Source organism: Hibiscus syriacus, unplaced genomic scaffold (genome assembly GCF_006381635.1).
Source record: "Hibiscus syriacus cultivar Baekdansim isolate YM2019G1 unplaced genomic scaffold, ASM638163v2 tig00017792_pilon, whole genome shotgun sequence".
Lineage (NCBI taxonomy): Eukaryota > Viridiplantae > Streptophyta > Magnoliopsida > Malvales > Malvaceae > Hibiscus > Hibiscus syriacus.
The window spans coordinates 596,937-615,152 of record NW_024062416.1 but is presented as its reverse complement, the minus strand read 5'-3'; the positions used below and the strand labels follow the sequence as shown (position 1 = coordinate 615,152).

The 18,216-nt window shown below is 34.8% G+C and overlaps 1 protein-coding gene and 1 non-coding gene across 2 annotated transcripts; both read left to right on the top strand.

The window, feature by feature from the left end:
- The first annotated feature begins 13,354 nt into the window (after window positions 1-13,354).
- LOC120208899 lies at window positions 13,355-13,502 on the top strand. Its single transcript, XR_005524358.1, has one exon. It is a non-coding gene; the product is annotated as a small nucleolar RNA snoR145 (small nucleolar RNA).
- A 2,686-nt stretch (window positions 13,503-16,188) lies between these two features.
- On the top strand, window positions 16,189-17,421 carry LOC120208896 (transport and Golgi organization 2 homolog). Its single transcript, XM_039208027.1, has 4 exons — window positions 16,189-16,411; window positions 16,486-16,675; window positions 16,757-17,155; window positions 17,232-17,421. Exons 1-4 carry the CDS (start codon window positions 16,254-16,256, stop codon window positions 17,355-17,357), a joined length of 873 nt encoding a protein of 290 aa, XP_039063958.1. The 5' UTR covers window positions 16,189-16,253; the 3' UTR covers window positions 17,358-17,421.
- Window positions 17,422-18,216: the final 795 nt, after the last annotated feature.

Here is an 18,216-nt window from a genome sequence, read left to right as displayed (position 1 = left end):
CGTAAGAATTTATTCTTCGTATAAGTTTTACCAAATAACCCATGGGATACATACTTTATACCTTCCTATGGATTTATTCCTCGTATGGGTATAAGGTAGTGAATCCCCTCGAATTGAACTCGTTCCGTTCGAAACCTGTAATGGGTGAGGATCGAGGGTTTGGCAGCCCAAGGGGGCATTAACATTAAGGACAATTCGAGTACCATTTTCCTGTTAGAGCCAAAACCATGCATATAGTGAACCGTAGAATGGTCACCCTAGGTATAGTCATGTCGAACCTCTGTCCGTCAGTAGGTACCCAAACTAAGTGTACACAAAGGAGGAGTGTTTCTAAACCCTTACCTTTTGCTTTAAATTCGTAGAATATTTTTTTTGTTAAATAACAGCATGCGAACTAGATACCATGCGGTTAGAATTAATTTCTTGAAAAATTATTTTGGGTAGATAGCATGTCCGGGTAGGAATATTATTTAATTAAAGCATGATCGGGTAGATATCCTGATTGGGTAGATGTTTTATTCATCTTTGAACAACATTTTTATCTGTATTGATTATCTTACCTGTACTAACTAATTTCTTTTGTTTTGTTTGTGTACACTAACTTATTTCTTTTGTTTGTGTTATTTTTCATCTTTCTTTGCATTGCATTACATCAACATAACATAATGCAAAAGTGTTGATTCGCAAGGGGATACTCAAGTGGAAATTTTGCACAATAAGAGATAAAAAAATTTCAATCAAGCAGTCGCGTACACAGACATGCGTCGAGAGCTAAGAGAAGTCCAGAGTACCAGAATGAAACTAGTTTGAAGATCGTGCAACATTTGAGATTGGAAAGCTGATCTTTTGATCCGAGAAGTAATCAACAGTAGATTTTTATATACGATCATCTCATTACTAGTCATCAAGAAGAGACGCATTGACTTCAGCACCGTCGAAGCATTAATGGAGTTAGTTTATAGAGCATTGAGGGGCATCAGTTCCAAATACGAAGATCCAAGACAAAGCAGTGAGCTTGAAGATCATGCAGCATTTGAGACTGAAATGACGATCCACTGATCCAAGGAGTAATCAAGCAATAGATTTTTATCTACGATCATTTCATCGTTAACCATCAAAGAGTAATGCACTTCAGCACCGCCGGGGCATTAACAAAGTTAGGTTACAAAGCACTTGAGGGGCATCATTTTCAAGGACGAAGATCCAAGATGAAGTGGCGATCCACTTCAGACTCAACATCTAAGGGAAGACATATCTATAAAATGGACTGTCTTGTAATGTGAAAGCTTTTATTTCTGGTGAAAATTATTCTACGATGTCCATCGTTGGGATCAACATTTTTTTCATCTGCATTTGCATCTTTGCATTTTGCATCTACATTTGCATCTTTGTATTTTGCATCTGCATTTCATTTTTAATCATTTTCATAAAAAAACATGGAGATAATTCATGGAGGATTCTATAAAGTGGTCCTAACCACGTGACACCACATAGAAGCAAGAAGCTGAAATCAGTACAATGGGAGCTTGTTCAGCTGGTTGCAAGACTGAGCCTTCCAGGATGATCTGAGAAAAGAGTCTCCATATCTCCCCATATCCTTAGGGTTACGATGTTGATCTCGTGTACAATTACCACATAGAAAGCTCCAGACATTCCTCTGACCACTGTAAGGCACTGAAATGCGGGATGAACCTGATGGATTCAAGGGCATGGATAATCAAAGAAGAATGGGGGCATGACATCTACCACATTGCAATAAGAGCATTATTTTGTTTGAACACGTTTTTGTTTTGTTTGAACACGTTTTTGTTTTGTCTTTTATATTTGTTTAATCTTTTAAACGACTGAACTTATACTACCTTCTAAGGTTGAATAATTGAGCAAATTTTAATCTTTAGTTCTTCGAATATCGAATGAATTAAGGATTCTTTTAATTCTTCCAGAATTATAGATTTTTGACATATGGCAAGATCAAACCTTTCTTATCCTGTCTGAAACCAAAAAAATCCTTTGATTCTTTACCCAGAATAATTCATGGAGATACAAAGAGTCATACTCATACCTTTGAGTCAATAAAGTCACACCATCTTCTTTTTAGACGCAAAACTGATATCTTTCTACCAACAAAACCTAAGGCATTGAGTTGTTCACTTGAACATGAACCTTCCTACCAGAAGACACAACTTGGGGGCATCTTGCATCAACTTCCTGAAGATGAACCTAAACAATTGAGACATGCTGAGAGCAAGAAGCAGAAAGGAGAATTAATTCTAAATATTTCTATCATGCATTAATTACATTTTTTTCATGTGAATAAAAATTAATCCTGAAAATCTATCCCCTCGGGATACCTCTTTTCAAGGACTTTTGTATATGAGATGACGAACAGCTTTGTTTCATTTATCTATATATGTATATATATATCCCTTGTTGTCCCCTTTTGAGCCTATAGTATTTTTTCTTCTAATTCAACCCTAACCAATGATCACCCTCTACACTGGGGGGCAAGGTGGAAGAAATCTGCTCACATGAGTGAAGACATCAATACAGAGTAGATACCAAAAGGTGTGTTGAACTATGTTTCGATATAACAATTTAAGGCAAAATGGTTTTTGGACTTGAATTGAATTTACAAAATGTTTTTGGACTTAATTGAATTTATTCAAAATTTACAAAAATAATTCAAAGTTCTTTTAATTTAAAATTGAGCACAAAAATGTTTTTATGAATAGTAATTTTCCAGTATGTAAAAGGGGTACCGATTCCCCCCAAGGGGGTACCGATTCCCCTACTGTTCATCAGCCCAACGGTCATATAATTTGAATATTATGAAGGGGTATCGATTCCCTATGAAGGGGTATCGATTCCCTCTGTTCTGGGCAGCCTTGTTGAGTATAAAAATCATCCCCAAACGGCTCCAAAACATCCCCAACGGCTTTATACGACTTCAAACTCATTCCAAGCTATAAATACAAGCTGAGGACACTTGAAGAAGTAAGAGAACACCCATCCAAGCAATCAAACACAAGAGAAGAGTTTTTCATTCTTATTTCATCTTTCTCTTGTTAATATTTTGTTCTTGTGAGCTCAATCTTGTAAACACCTACCTTAGAGAGGTTTTCTTGTTTACTTATTTTATCCTTTTGTAAAGGGGTTTTGGTTCTAGCTTAGCCCGTGTAAAAGCTAGGGAAAGGTTCTAGTTTAGCCCAGAAAAACTAGGGAGTTTGTAAGGTTACTCTTTATCCTCAAAAGAAAGAACAAATTAGTGAATTTGTTGGAAAATCCTTGGTGAGGAGCTAAGGTAGTGGATGTAGACTTTGGTTTAGAAAGTCGAACCACTCTAAATCGCTGTGCAAATCTCTATCTTTCAATCTCCTTACTCCCTAAACATAAAAACCGTTCCGACCCTCTTTGCAAGCAATTACGGTTGTCGATTTGAGCGTCCGAAAATCCCAACAAAGTGAAACAAATGCCAAGTTCAGATGTGTGTAGACTACCGGGATCTCAACCGAGCAAGTCCCAAAGATAATTTTCCACTGCCACATATTGACACATTGGTTGACAACACAGTTGGTCATGCTCTTTTCTCCTTCATGGATGGTTTTCAGGGTACAATCAAATCAAAATGAACCCTGAAGATATGGAAAAGACAACGTTTTTGACGATGTGGGCACCTTTTGTTACAAGGTGATGCCCTTTGGACTCAAGAATGCAGGGGCAACATATCAAAGAGCCATGGTTACTTTGTTCCATGACTTGATGTATAAAGAAATAGAAGTATACGTCGATGATATGATTGCCAAATCACAAGCCGAAGAAGAACATGTGAAGGTCTTAAGGAAGCTATTTTTAAGATTGAGAAAATACCAGCTCAAACTTAATCCAACCAAGTACACTTTCAGAGCTACTTCAGGGAAATTATTGGGATTTGTAGTCAGTGAAAATAGGATAGAGATCGATCCTGATAAATTCAAAGCAATCTTGGAATTACAACCCCTAGAACGCAAAAAGAAGTACGAGGATTTCTGAGGAAATTAAATTATATTGTCAGAGTCATCTCTTAGTTAATTGAGAAGTGTGACCCAGTCTTCCAATTATTGAGAAAGCAAAAACCCATGAGAATGGGATGATAGTTGCCAAGAATGTTTTGATAAAATTAAGATTTATTTGACTAATGCTCCGATTTTTATGCCACCAATCCCAAACAAACCATTGATCTTATACTTGAATGTATTTGAGAAGTGAATGGGATGTGTACTGGCACAACATGATGAAACTGGAAGAAGAGAACGAGCTATTTACTATATCAGTAAGAAATTCACCGACAGTGAGAATCGATATTCCTCAATTGAAAAGTTGTGTTGTGCTTTGGTATGAGCTACTAAGAGACTGAGACAATATTTTTTGTATCACACAACCTGGTTAATATCAAGACTGGATCCATTAAAATATCTGATGGAATCAACTGCTTTAACTGGAAGAATGGCAAGATGGCAAATGTTGTTGTCCGAATTTGACATAGTCTATATAAATCAGAAAGCATTGAAAGGAGGGGCTATTGCTGATTTCTTGGTAAGCAGAGCATTAGAAGACTATGAGCCAGTAAAATTGGATTTTCCAAATGAGGACTTAATGAGTATATTTGCAGCGGAAGAAGATGCTCCGAATAATGATGTCTGGAAAATGAAATTTGATGGTGCCTCGAATGCTATAGGACATGGAATTGGGGTAATACTAGTTTCACCAGAATGAGATCATTATCCTTTTACTAGTAGGTTCGCATTTGAATACACAAACAACATGGCAGAATATGAAGCATGTATCCTGGGTATTCAAGCTACAATTGAGCGCAAAATTAAAAAATCTTGGAAGTTTTTGGTGATTCTGCTTCGGTTATTTATCAACTTCGAGGGGAATGGATGACTCGAGATTCCAAATTGATGGAATAAAAGGACTTGGTGATGAATTTGATCAAAGAGTTTGAAGAAATTTCTTTCACTTATCTTCCCCGTGAAGAAAATCAAATGGCGGATGTTCTGGCTACGTTAGCAGCCATGTTTAAGGCTGATGATCAGTTTCGAATGATGCCTATTCGAATGAGTATAAGAGAAATGTCAGCTCATTGCTGTAATATTAAGGAAGAGAAGGAAGAGAAGGAAGACGGTCTCCCTTGGTATTACGATATTCTTCAGTATGTGAAGTATCGAGCTTATCCAGATGAAGCAACTGAGAATGACAAACGAACTTTGAGAAGATTGGCAGTGGAGTATGTTCTCGATGGAGATATTTTGTACAAAAAAAAAGCAAAGATCAGGTTCTTTTGAGATGTGTGGATAGAATTGAGACCAAGAAAATACTTGAAGAACTCCATGAAGGGGTTTGTGGAACACATGCAAATGGATTCACAATGTTTAGACAGATCATGAGGATTGGATTTTACTGGTCTACTATGAGATTGATCTAGCACAATTATTCCAGAATCACTTCACTTGAAGATCGTAGAGTATCAAGAGAGAGACACATACGAGCATATTCAAATTGAGCAAGACAGGATTGAAGGCATCAGAATGAATTGATCCTTGGTTCAATACCCTGAATCACTTGTTTGGACCTTTTATCCCTTTCTTTCATAACCATGAACCATAGCCTACATTACGTGCCTTAAAAGTCCCTTCTAATCATACATGAATTTCTAAACAGAAGAGACTATCTTCAGATTTCATCCCGCCTATCAGGATTAATCTTTATTTGTAAAAGGTTTTCTAAAATATTTAATGCATGATAGGAAAAATGAAAAATGGGGGTTCAAGACGTAAATTTTGAATGACGTTTTGAAACCAAAGGAGGATTCGAGTTGAAAACCTGAAAAGGCGGCTCAAATATAAAAATTGTGCAGCATGAGAGCTGGGAGTCGGAGAACACTTCCAGTAGAGGAGCATACAAGCTACCCCATCAAATCAGTGAGCATCAAATAAACAAGAATGCCAAAACTTTGACCAAACACAATAACCTGAGATATTTTACCTTTTCCTTACTTAACCATTTACCAAAGATAGCTTTGATCTTGACACTTGTCAAATAGCTATAATTTATTGAAGGATTAACAGTGTAATTAATTCTTTGATATTCAATGAACTCTAGTTTTATGATTTGTCTCAATTGTAAAACCTAGAAAGGAGCAATATTTTCAAATCTTTAATTAAACATTTTTCAAAACTCTTCTAATTGATATTTTCAGATCTTGAAAATAAAAGGAGAAGAAAAACACTTTTCAAACAAGGTAATCTCTCTAGAGTGGATCTTGGTAAATGACATGTGGCTCTCAAACACAAAGCTCATACTTAGAATCAATGTTGAATCAATAAATGAGGAACAATGAGGGCATCTTTGAAGATTCAACATCAAATGCTGGGGCATCATTGGAAATTCAACATCAAATATTGGGGCATCTTTGGGGATTCAACATCCTGATGCGAATGATCAGATCTTCTGAAGGCATTTCCTTCACCAGCAGGAACAAGCAGATTATCAGTATCCTTTGATGTTGTTTCTCTCGAAACAAAATGTTGTCTCACTTGAGACAATTTTCTCTCAAAACAAATTTTGTCTCATTTGAGACATAAAAAAAATCCTTCGATTTGTTTCTCTAAAAACAAAGTTTTTTCTCTCTTGAGACAATTTCTTTTTAAAAAAAATCTTTGAGTCTGTTTCACTTGAAACAAATTTTATAATCTTTGAGTAAGTTTCTTTTGAAACACCCATATGTAAGATCGTTTCTTTTGAAACGAGTTTTGTCTCTCTTGAGACAATTTCTTTTGAAAAAATCTTTGAGTCTATTTCCTTTGAAACAAAGTCATCTCACTTGAGACAATTTTCCTCAAAATACCAAATTCTGAGATTGTTTCACTCGAAATAAAAATCATCTTTGAGTCTATTTCACTGGAAACAACAACCATCTTTGAGATCGTTTCTCTTGAAAAAAATCTTATTTTCCTTGATACTGTTTCTCATGAAACAATAACCATCTTTGAAATCGTTTCCCTTGAAACGAATTTTATCTCTTTTGAGACAATTTCTTAAGAAATACCCATATTTGAGTATGTTTCCTTTGAAACAAAACAAACATCTTTGAGATCGTTTCCCTTGAAACGAATTAAATCTTTGAGTCTATTTTTCTTAAAACAAAACTATCCTTGAGTCATTTCCTTTTAAATGAATTTTGTCTCTTTTGAGACAGATTCTCTTGAAGCATAATCTGTGAGTTGGTTTCCCTTGAAACCATTATCCCTAAAGATGGCCAGTCGTCCTCATCACGTAGGAACCGTGTCATCCCTTGACCAGACCTCGTCATCACGTAGGAGCCGTGTCACCCCTAGATAACCAGTCGTCCTCATCGCGTAGGAACCGTGTTATCATATTCCTTAAAGATGGCCAAGACTCATGAACAGATGAGCAGTGTCATCACATGATCATATCTCCTCATCACGTAGGAGCTGTGTCAACTTAGATAACTAGCCGTCCCCATCAGAGTGGAACCGTGTTATCACCTTTAGATGGCCAAGACTCATGAACAGATGAGCAGTGTCATCACATGATCAGATCTCATCATCATGTAGGAGTTATGTCAACTTAGATAACCAGACGTCCCTATCAGAGTGGAACCGTGTTATCACCTTTAGATGGCCAGAACTCTTCATCACGTATGAGCCGTGTCATCACCCGACCTGATCTCCTCATCACGTAGGAGCCGTGTCAACCTTTGATAACCAGAACTCTTCGTCACGTATGAGCCGTGTTATCACCCTTCCTAAACATGGCTAAGAACTCTTCATCACGTATGAGCAGTGTCATCCCTTGACTAGATTTCCTCATTATGTAGGAGTCTTATCACCCTTAGACGACCCGAACTCTTCATCACGTATGAGCAGTGTCGTTTCCCAAATCAAGCACTATCAAGTTTCCAAAACCAAAAAAAGAGAACCGGAAAAAAACTGGTTGTCTTTTTCGTATTTGCCCTATTCTTGTTAACACAAGAATGTGCAAAGAGGGGCAGCTATAGACACCCATTTTTATCCGGGTCAACAAAATATTATTATCATTATTTATTATTATTACTATTATTATTTTTATTATTAATATTATTACATATTATGCAGGCCCAATTCCTCAAGACCCAATTACAACACTCAACCCGGAGCCCAATTACAAGCCCAAAGTACTAAACCCGGTTGGAGCCCCATGCCTGATCCGAACCGACCCAGCTGCAAGATCCGACCCGACCCAATGATATCAGAACCTTAAACATTAGGGTTTCTTCACCAACAGTCACCGCCGCACGATAACATCACTCCAGTCGCCGAGCCGCATTAGCCATCAACGTTGACATCCCGAGCCACCGCCATAGGAGCCGATGAGAGCCCATCCATCAACAGTGACAGGGAGACAAACATAAACCAAATCATAGGAAAAATCGGCCAAAATCAAAACAAAAATTATACCAAATCCCACCAATATCTTACCTAAATCCGAAAAATTCGGGATTAAATCTACCTACTCCATGACTAAATGGAAGGGTTCAATGATAAATCAAGAGGGGAACGGGGGAAGTTTTGAAGGAAGAAAAGAGAGAAAAACCGAGAGGAAAAACGAGTGGGGATTTGGAGAAATCAGAAGAAAAAATAGAGAACTAGAAAAGAAAACCACAACAGAACAAAGGAAATAAATAGAGAATGAGACTTACCTCATAGTTGGACCACCGAGAAGTCCAAGAGTCACCGGAGCCAAAGAAATCGAGAGGTTTCTTTGTAGATCTACGACGATGGGGTCATTTTCAGGCCAAATGAAGCATGGACCCATCGTCGGGACGAAAAGACGCTTTAAATCATGCCTTTTTCTTTCTTCTCCGACACCGGCGAACGGCGGTTGCCGTCGGTCCGCGACGGACGACACGGTGGTTGTCCACTGGTTTTTGGGAACTCCAGAACTCTCTCTCGGGCTCTCCCTCTCACTCTCAAATGAAGGTCTGAAGAAATGAGGGCTGAATGTTATTTTTGGCCTAATTTTAGGCTTGTATGGAACATGCAAAACGACACCGTTTCATCTCTCTTGGCCAGCGTGTTCTACTTTTTTGGGATAATTGTGCGCTTAATCCCATTGCTTTGTAAGCCTTATATTTTAATCACGAATGATAAATTAATTAATTTTATTTCGAACTACTTAATATCATTTTAGTTCATTGTTGTCCTTATTTGGTTATTGATGTATCTTTGTCAATTTTCGATTTGGTTATCAATTTTTATTAACATTCATTTTAGCCACTAGATTTATGGGTTAATTACTATTTAGGTACCTAGGTTTTTATCATGTTTTTATATTATGGTCACCAAGAGGCTCATGTTCTTTGATTATTCTGATATTGACACTCTATTTCATTTTGTTTCAATTTGGTCATCATGCATGTTGTTTTGTTTATTTTAAAATCAGCCATTGATTTTGATTCTTATTTTATTATAGTCACTGATTGATTTTGATTCTTTATTTTACGATTCTTATACTGTATTCTTAATTTATGCAGTTTAGTCACTTGTTTATTAACCTTATGATATTTGCATTATTGTATGTCATGTTTGCATGATTACATATTAACCCATGTTATAATATTCATGTACATATTATGTTTCAAATGTATTGGCACATGTCCTAATTAATTTTTATTTTATTTCATTACATATACATGTTATATCATATACCCATATATATATATATATATATATATATATATATATATATATATATATATATATATATATATATATATATATATATATATATATATATATATATATATATATATATATATATATATATATATATATATATATATATATTAAATTTGTTTTTTTACCCTTGTATGTTCATATATATATATATATATATATTATTAATGTTTATTCCATTTTATTCAATTCGATTTATTTTAATTTGTAAAATATCTAGTTATCGATATTAATGTTATCCGAATTGTTTCAAGAACACGTATTTGTAGAACGGGCATGGAGAGTATCACTTGATCGAAGTGGTACAATCCGACACGACGTTCGAACGAAATGAGACTTGAAATAAATGAGTTTTGTTTTAGTTAATTAATTTATTTAATTTCATGTTGAACAATACAATGCATGTTTCTAAATAGCAACTTATTTTATGCCAAATGTCAATATTCAATTTCTATTCAATTCACATTTTATCAAAGAGGGAATATTCTTATAGATAAGAAATAATCGAAATAGTTTTCCCAGTGGAGAATTGCTAATTTCGAGGTTTCTTTTCGAGTTAAAAATTTTTCCCTAATTAAATAATTCGAAGCAAATTAATATTCAATAAATAGATCATAATTTAATTTTATATTCAATTCATATTTTTCACCATCACGACAATATGTAAGCGACACAGTACCAATTTTGGGCGCTGTGGGGTGCTAATCATTCCCCACGCGTAACTGACTTCCGAACCCGTTTTAATCGAATCATTGGTAAACACATACTACTTTTTTTCTTAAAAATGATTTTTCTTAAAATTATTTTTAAAAGACGTTTTTAGGTATTCGGCCTACCTAACCCAAATGTTGATGACGACTCTATCTAATTTTCATCCAAATCAATTCAAAATACCAAATTTTTCAAAATTAAAGTCGTAACTGTTTTTAAAACAATAAATAAATTGTTTCACTCTAAAAATGGTTATGACACCTTGTATTTCTTTTCCCCATTGGGACATTGAAACAAAACTGCAAGCTTTGAGGACAGCAGGGACCATGAAGTTATCAACTTCTTAGTCCGTTCTTCTCAAATAAGCATAGATGTCAAGTGCACTGTAGGGTTGGGTGTTTTTAGTGTAAGATGTGATAAGGAGATTGAATTGTGCTGAAGGGCTAAGGCTGGCATCATTGAAGTGGGTTTTGACCATGAGAGCATGGATTTGCCTGGTTTGTTCAAGGGTGGGTTGAAGAATTGTTGAAGCCAAGAGAGAAGGAGAAGAAAGTGGTGATTTCTGGATTACAGCTACTTTCATCATGTCCATGGAGTTTCTCATCTTCACAAATAAAATATCTTCACGTAAAACCCCAATTTCTTCAATCTTTACAAGACTCTCCAATCCCAAAAATACAACCAAAATATAGAACAATTTTAATACATATATCCAAGTTATTTTCTACTTTAAATGATGATGAATTCATCACAATATAGAGTTTAATATTTTTCTCATTCAAAAAGTTTTAATAAATAATTTTTTAATTTTAGATTACCAAACATACTTAAAATATTAAACATTAAAATTATTAATTTTAAATAAATTAATTTTTTTGGAATGGTTGAAAATTACGAAAATAAATATTCAATAAAATTTATTTTTTATGTAAATTTATTTTCTTCTCTTAATTGGATGGACATGCCTAAGGGTGTAAATGAAAAGAGTGTTCGCTAAACTATTTGTGAACCGTTCGTTTATATTCATTTGTTAAGCTAAATCAAAGAGTACCGAGACGGAACTCCTTTAGGCCCCAAGGGGGCCCCGACCCCTGTTAAAATTTGTATATTCGATATCATTTTCGTTTAATAATATTTTGGTTCAAGTAAAAATAAATATTTAAATTTAAAAATATAAAAAATTATTAAATATTTAATCAAGTAAGGGTTGAACTAAAGAATGATAAGTCTGTGTTCTCAAATTTTTGGTCTAATTATAATTTAGGTAATTGTAAGATTAAATATTAGACAAATTAGAATTTGTCTTGTGAATTTTGAGTTTTTTTTTTATAAATTTAAGGTGAATACAATGTAGTATTTGTACAAAGACTTTCAACTATTTTACAATGAACGCTCACATCCCTACATACACAGTGCTTGAACTCGGGATCTCAATGATAACAACAATCCCTTAATCACTAAGATCGCTTGGTTCATGCTGAATTTCGAGTTTAAATACCTAATAAGTCTTTATATTTTCATAAATAGTCTAATATTCCAGCCCCTGTCAATATATAATTCTGGCTCCGTTCCTGAACGAGTATAACCAAAATTATTATGTTCATTTAATAAATGAACGAACATGAATAGAGGTGTGTCCAGTTTGCTTATGTTCACAAACAAGCTCGTTTATCAACTCGTTTGTTTATGTTCACAATCAAGCTTGTTTAGAAGCTCGTTTACTTTTCATTTTTTACATTTTGAATATTGGTGAATGTAGGGACTAAATTGAATATATGATGAAATTTTAGAGTTTAAACAATGAAGCTCAAGGAGTTTAAGCACTAATGACATAATTTTACCATTTTTAGGTTGGGAATGAACATGTTAGTTAACGCTACATGACCGTGAACAACAACATTCGCAAACATTAAACGAACATGTTTGCGAACTCTAAACAAACGAATACAAATACCTTCAAAAATAAATAAACGAACACAAAGATGATATTAAAAAAGTAATCGAACACGAATCGAACATGAATATATTTAAAAATAAACAAACAAATATGAACATAATCTTATTTATTAAAGCTCGATTTATTTACCTCTAACCATACTATGACATAGGTAGGGGTGTAAACGAGCCAAGTCGAGCTCGAATATTGCTGAACTCAACTCGAACTCGAAAACTATAAAACTAAACTCGACTCGAAAACTCGCGAGCTAAAAATTATTAAGCTCAGCTCGAACTCGAATTATATTACTAAAACTCAACTCGAACTCGAAAAAGCTCGAACTCAAAAAAAAATTCTCAAGCTCGATTAATGCTCAAGACTAAAAGCTCAATTGAAACTCGAATCAAACTCGATTGAAGCTCGAATCAAGCTCGAATCAAGCTTGGTTCAAGCTTGATTCCAACTACACGTGTTAACTTTTATTTGCTGATAACCCATCCTCCTTTTATAAACTTATTTTACCCCTTAATCCCCAAGAACCATCGATGTGGGATATGGGTTTTTGGTTTTTAAAACCCCTTTTTCTGGTTTTTAAACCCCCCTTTTTCTGGTTCGTATTCACTGAGCAGCGCTTCCCTCTTCCACTTTGTTTTCGATTTATGATTTTGTACTCTGCACTTATTTGATTTCCATCAGTAATTATCCTTTGTAGAGAAACGAAAGACCTATGGATGCAGTGCCAAAACGATGCACTTTAATCCAAGTTTACCTTCGAAAATCGATGTTGAAATTGGACGATCCGGGCCGACATTCACTTTTGGTTCGGTGTGTTAATTGACTCTGATTTTCGAACATTGGATACTTGTTAAAACAAAATGGTTATTGATTTTTAGTATATCTCCTTTTGGTTTTGCTTTCTTGTTGGTTGAAGTGGCGAAGGTCACAGCAGGGAGGTGTAAACTCTATGAATTGAAACCCCTCTAACAAATGAACAAATGCCTTCGCAAATCCATTTTCCAAATCGTATGATGCCCAAGTACTCCATTTTTGGAGCGTCTTGAACCCTTCGCTACATTTTCCTACATTTTCGTAGGATGCACTTGTTTGCTTGAGGATATACACAAAACAGAGAGTTGAAGAGAGAAAAAGAAAACCAAAGAAACGTGGACAGTGGACAGTGGACATGTATTCAAGCCCGTGTTTTAGAAATGGAGTATTAGCATTTTAGGACCTGTTATATTTGTATTCAAGCCCAAGGTTTACAATTTTATGATTTGGGTTGTTAATTTATTTTTATTTTATGTTTTGATCACCATTTGTTTTTATAATGGACCTATTGATTGATTTGACCAAGTGTGATTTATTAGTTTATTTACATATAAACCCTTGTTAATTTCATTAATTTCATTTTACATAATTTGTATGTTACCTTCATGCGCATAACTTAACCCCTATCATATAATCGGATTAAGGGTTTAGGGTTTAAAACTTAGAGTTTATGGTTTAGGGCTTATAGTTTAGGGTTTGGGATTTAGGGTTTATGGTTTAGAGTTTAGAGTTTACGGTTTAGGGTTTAGGATGCAATCTAACATGTGCTTAATTAAATTGGCTTTTATTTTTCTCTTAGTATGATATCATATAATCAGATTTAGAGTTTAGGATTTAAGGCTTAGGGTTTAGTGTTTGGATTTAGGGTTTAGGGTTTAAGATTTATAGTTTAAAGTTTATAGTTTAGGGTTTAGGTTTAGGGTGTAATCTAACATGTGCTTAATTAAATGAGCTTTTATTAATATACAATGTAACAACTGGATTTGGGTTGCTTAATTAAAAAAATTAAAAATTGAGGGTAGTTGTATTATAGAATTTTTAATATATTTTTAAAATTTTATAATTATCAATAATGTATTTTTAATAAATTTTTTATAATGTAATTTTAAAAAATCTAAAATTATAATATAACATTTTTTCGAGCTGCTCACAAGCTTTTCGAGTCGAATATCGAGTAGCTCGTTTCGGCTCATTAAGAACTCGAGTCGAGCTCGAGCTCGAGTCGAGTCCATTCGATCCGAGTATTTATCGAGTCTTGATCGAGTCGATCTCGAGTAGCTCGCGATCTGTCTCGTATCATTTACTGCCCTAGACGTAGGAGTGAGACTTACTCCGTAGACTTAGTTGACTTGACCTCCTTTATCATGTTTATTTCATAAGTTTGTGGTGGTTATTAAATTCCACATTAGATAGACAAAATTAGAAAAAGAGTATCTAATTTGATGGTTGAAATTGATGTTTTATTTTTATCGTGTCGTGGGAGTTAGATTTACTCAATAGAGTTCGTTGAATACTTAATTTTTTTATTAACTTTATTTTCTTAATATTTAAGAATTTTGAAAATAAATATCCAATAAATTTTAAATTTTATTTTCTTTGCTTTTAATTGGATGGCCATGTCATGCCATAGGAGTGAGACTTGCATCATAGACTTAGTTGACTTGACCTCCTTATCACGTTTGTTTCTTAATTTTGTGGAAGCTGTTAAATTCCACATTAGATAGACAAAAATAGAAAATGATAGCTAATTTGATGATTGAAATTAATGTTTTATTTTCGTTGTACCGTAGGAGTCGGATTTACTCTGTAGACTTTATTGAGTACTTGACTTCCTTATTATTTAACATAACTCATACATGCTTTTTATTTAGGGTAAACTAACTATTTGGTCACCCGTCTATTACTAAATTTATGTTTTGGTTAATTCTATTTTTATTACCGAATGCCTTTCTGTAAAATAAAATTTTAATTTTAAATTTTTGTCACACCCCAATTTAGGGGCAAAAATTTATTAATATTAAGTATCGAATTAAGGTAGTAACAAGGGAAAAATTAGGGACCAATTTGTAAATTTATAAAAGTTGTAGCTCGGTTTTAAAATCTATGAAAATTCAGGACTTGAACCTGAATTATCCCATTTTTATTGGGCAGTGAAATATAAAGCCCCCCGATCGTCTTCTCCCGTTGAAACTTAAACCCAAAATTTTTCCCAGCCCCCATCGTCTCCGCCTCGAACCGTGGTCCTCCGACTATCGTGTTGTGCTCCGCCGATACCATTGTGACTGGCGTCCACCCAAACAAAACCCCTCAAACCATTCATCGTATAAAGCTTCCGGTTGTCGTAAATCGACCTTCGAATACTTCGATAAAAACCATCGCCACCGTGAACCTTATCGCGATTTTACGCCGATTTCGCCACCGTCGTGCTTCTCCACCATCGCCATTGAGTTCCTCACTCAGCTTCGATCAGAACCTGACCCCTCCGGTCCCTTGATGCCATCAAATTCTCCGTCGTCGGCGTGGGTAAGGCCAATGATTTTAGTGATAAAAAAGAGCGAAATTTGAGAGTTTAATAATAAAAAGTAAAACTTCAAAAATTGAGTGATAATGACAGAAACACACTAAAATGGGTAACTATACAGGTAATAATACCCTAATTCTTATCTACTTACTGATTTCATCTTCTAAATGACATGCAGTATGGAGTTTGATTAATCATATCCTTATTCCTTCCTTCCTCTTCACTCTTTGCTTGATGTCATTTTAATATCAATTTTCACTAAGAACATCTTTTATGAGCCAATAAAGTTGGTTGAATTAATAAAAGGTAGAATACTTCACTTACAAGATTCTAATTTAAAATCAAACACAATTTAATACGTATTAAAAAGAGAGTATTTTCCATTAGGAGTAGAAGTAGCAGTCTTTGTAAAACAATCAAATAAAAAAAAGGGTAAGGGTAATTAATTGCATGATATATAGTCGGTCCAACCCTGATTAATATGCATGCAAGAACAAGAAGAAATTGCATTATTTTCTTGCCTAATCTGCTAGTCTCTTCTCATTCTCTTGGAACCATGTGTATTGGCGCATTTATTTGGCAAGCTCATCCACTCTATCCTCTTCTTCTGATACAAAACAGAGATGAATACCGCAACAGGTATCTTCTTCTTCTACTACTACTACTACTACTTCTTCTTGGAATATCTTGTTAATTTATGGATGGCATTGAAGGCCGACAAAGGCATTGGCATGGTGGGACGTCGATGGTGTGGAGATACTGGGAGGAAGAGATGAAGTTGGAGGAGGGACATGGCTGGCATGCACAAGGCAAGGCAGAGTAGCATTTCTCACCAATGTGTTGGAGCTTCATCCCCATCCCGACGCCAAGACCCGAGGCGATCTCCCTCTACTTTTCTTGGAGGTAAAACAAAAATGATTTCTTCTTTCATTTGTTGAACCAAATTAGCTCACAGTTAACAACAATTGTTGCTGTTGAAAACAGAGCACGAAGAGCCCCATGGAATTTGCCCACGAACTGGCAGCCGATGCCCATCGATACAATGGGTTTAACCTCATAGTGGCTGATATTCCTTCCAAATCAATGGTTTATATCTCCAACAGGCCAATGGGGGAGCCTGTTTCCATCCAACAGGTTTCTCCAGGCCTTCACGTGCTCTCAAATGCCAAGCTTGACTCACCCTGGCCTAAGGCTCAGCGGCTAGGTAAAGGCTTCAAACAAATGCTGAACCAATATGGTAAAACCCAAGTAATGGTGAAGGAAATGGTCGAGAAACTTATGAAGGACAAAGTGAAAGCTGATAAAAGCAAATTACCCGGCATTTGTGATCTCGACTGGGAGTTCAGCCTTAGCTCCGTCTTCGTTGAAGTGGACACCCCACTGGTAAATTCCCCAGTTTCAAATATATAAAAAAAATAAATTATACGACAACTTTGAAATCTTCACTTGATTTATACAGGGCATGTACGGTACAAGGAGTACGGCGGCATTGGCGATACGTGCCGGTGGGCAGGTTAGCTTCTACGAGAACTGTCTTGAAGAGGGTGTGTGGTTTGAGAGAACCATTAATTATACCATCAATTAGATTGAATGCATGTGGGTCGAAGCAAGGAATTTGGGTGCTCAAACTTGTTTATTTACCTCTGTATTTTATAAGCATTTTAAGTTTATAGTAACGGAGTGATGTGTGTTTGGTCAGTCCAATATTAATACAAGCAAATCTATCTACTTGTTGCATTTTGCAAGGATCTGTCTCTGCTGTTATCACAATTAGGGTTACTGTGCCTTTTGCCCCCATGAATTTGACTTTGTCTAAAATTTTCCCATGACTTTTTGTTAGAAGCAATTTTGGTCCTGAATTTGGTCTTGATCTATAATTTAGTCCCTAACTTTGGCTTTGATATGCAAATTGGCCCCAACTTTTTTAATATAGATTTATCTTTAATTAAATAGTTGAATTTATACTAAATTAAAATTTAAAATAGAAATGTTAGCACTTTAGATAATTGTTTATTTATAAATAAAAACTTAATTATTATTTTAAAATTGTAAAAAAAAAGTATTCAAGAGCTAAATTACATACCGAAATTAAAGTCTGGGCCAAAACGTATAGAATCAGGGTCCTCAAATTTGAAGTTAGGAGCCAAATATGTCAATCAATCCTATTTCCTCGTATAAATGTAAGATCTAACTAAAACGAGTAAAGTTTAAAAAATTCTCTCTGTGTGAATGGTTTTTTTATTAACATGAGATAATTATAGGATTATATTAGAAAGATTTTAGGATAATATATATTAAAAAGATTTTTAAGCATTTAATAATAAATATCCAATCACTCTTACGAACTCAAATCTAAAAACTTTTAAGAAGAATAATTGTTCTCTTAATTAAAAGGATTATTTAATTCGATATATGTACCGATGGTTTTTCTTTATATAAAATAA

Bases quoted from the DNA above. Each gene is read 5' to 3' on its own strand.
- LOC120208896 (XM_039208027.1), top strand. From the start codon at position 16,254: ATGCATGCAAGAACAAGAAGAAATTGCATTATTTTCTTGCCTAATCTG. The intron at 16,676-16,756 runs GTAAAACAAAAA...TGTTGAAAACAG, and splicing joins TCCCTCTACTTTTCTTGGAG to AGCACGAAGAGCCCCATGGA. The intron at 17,156-17,231 runs GTAAATTCCCCA...TGATTTATACAG, and splicing joins TTGAAGTGGACACCCCACTG to GGCATGTACGGTACAAGGAG.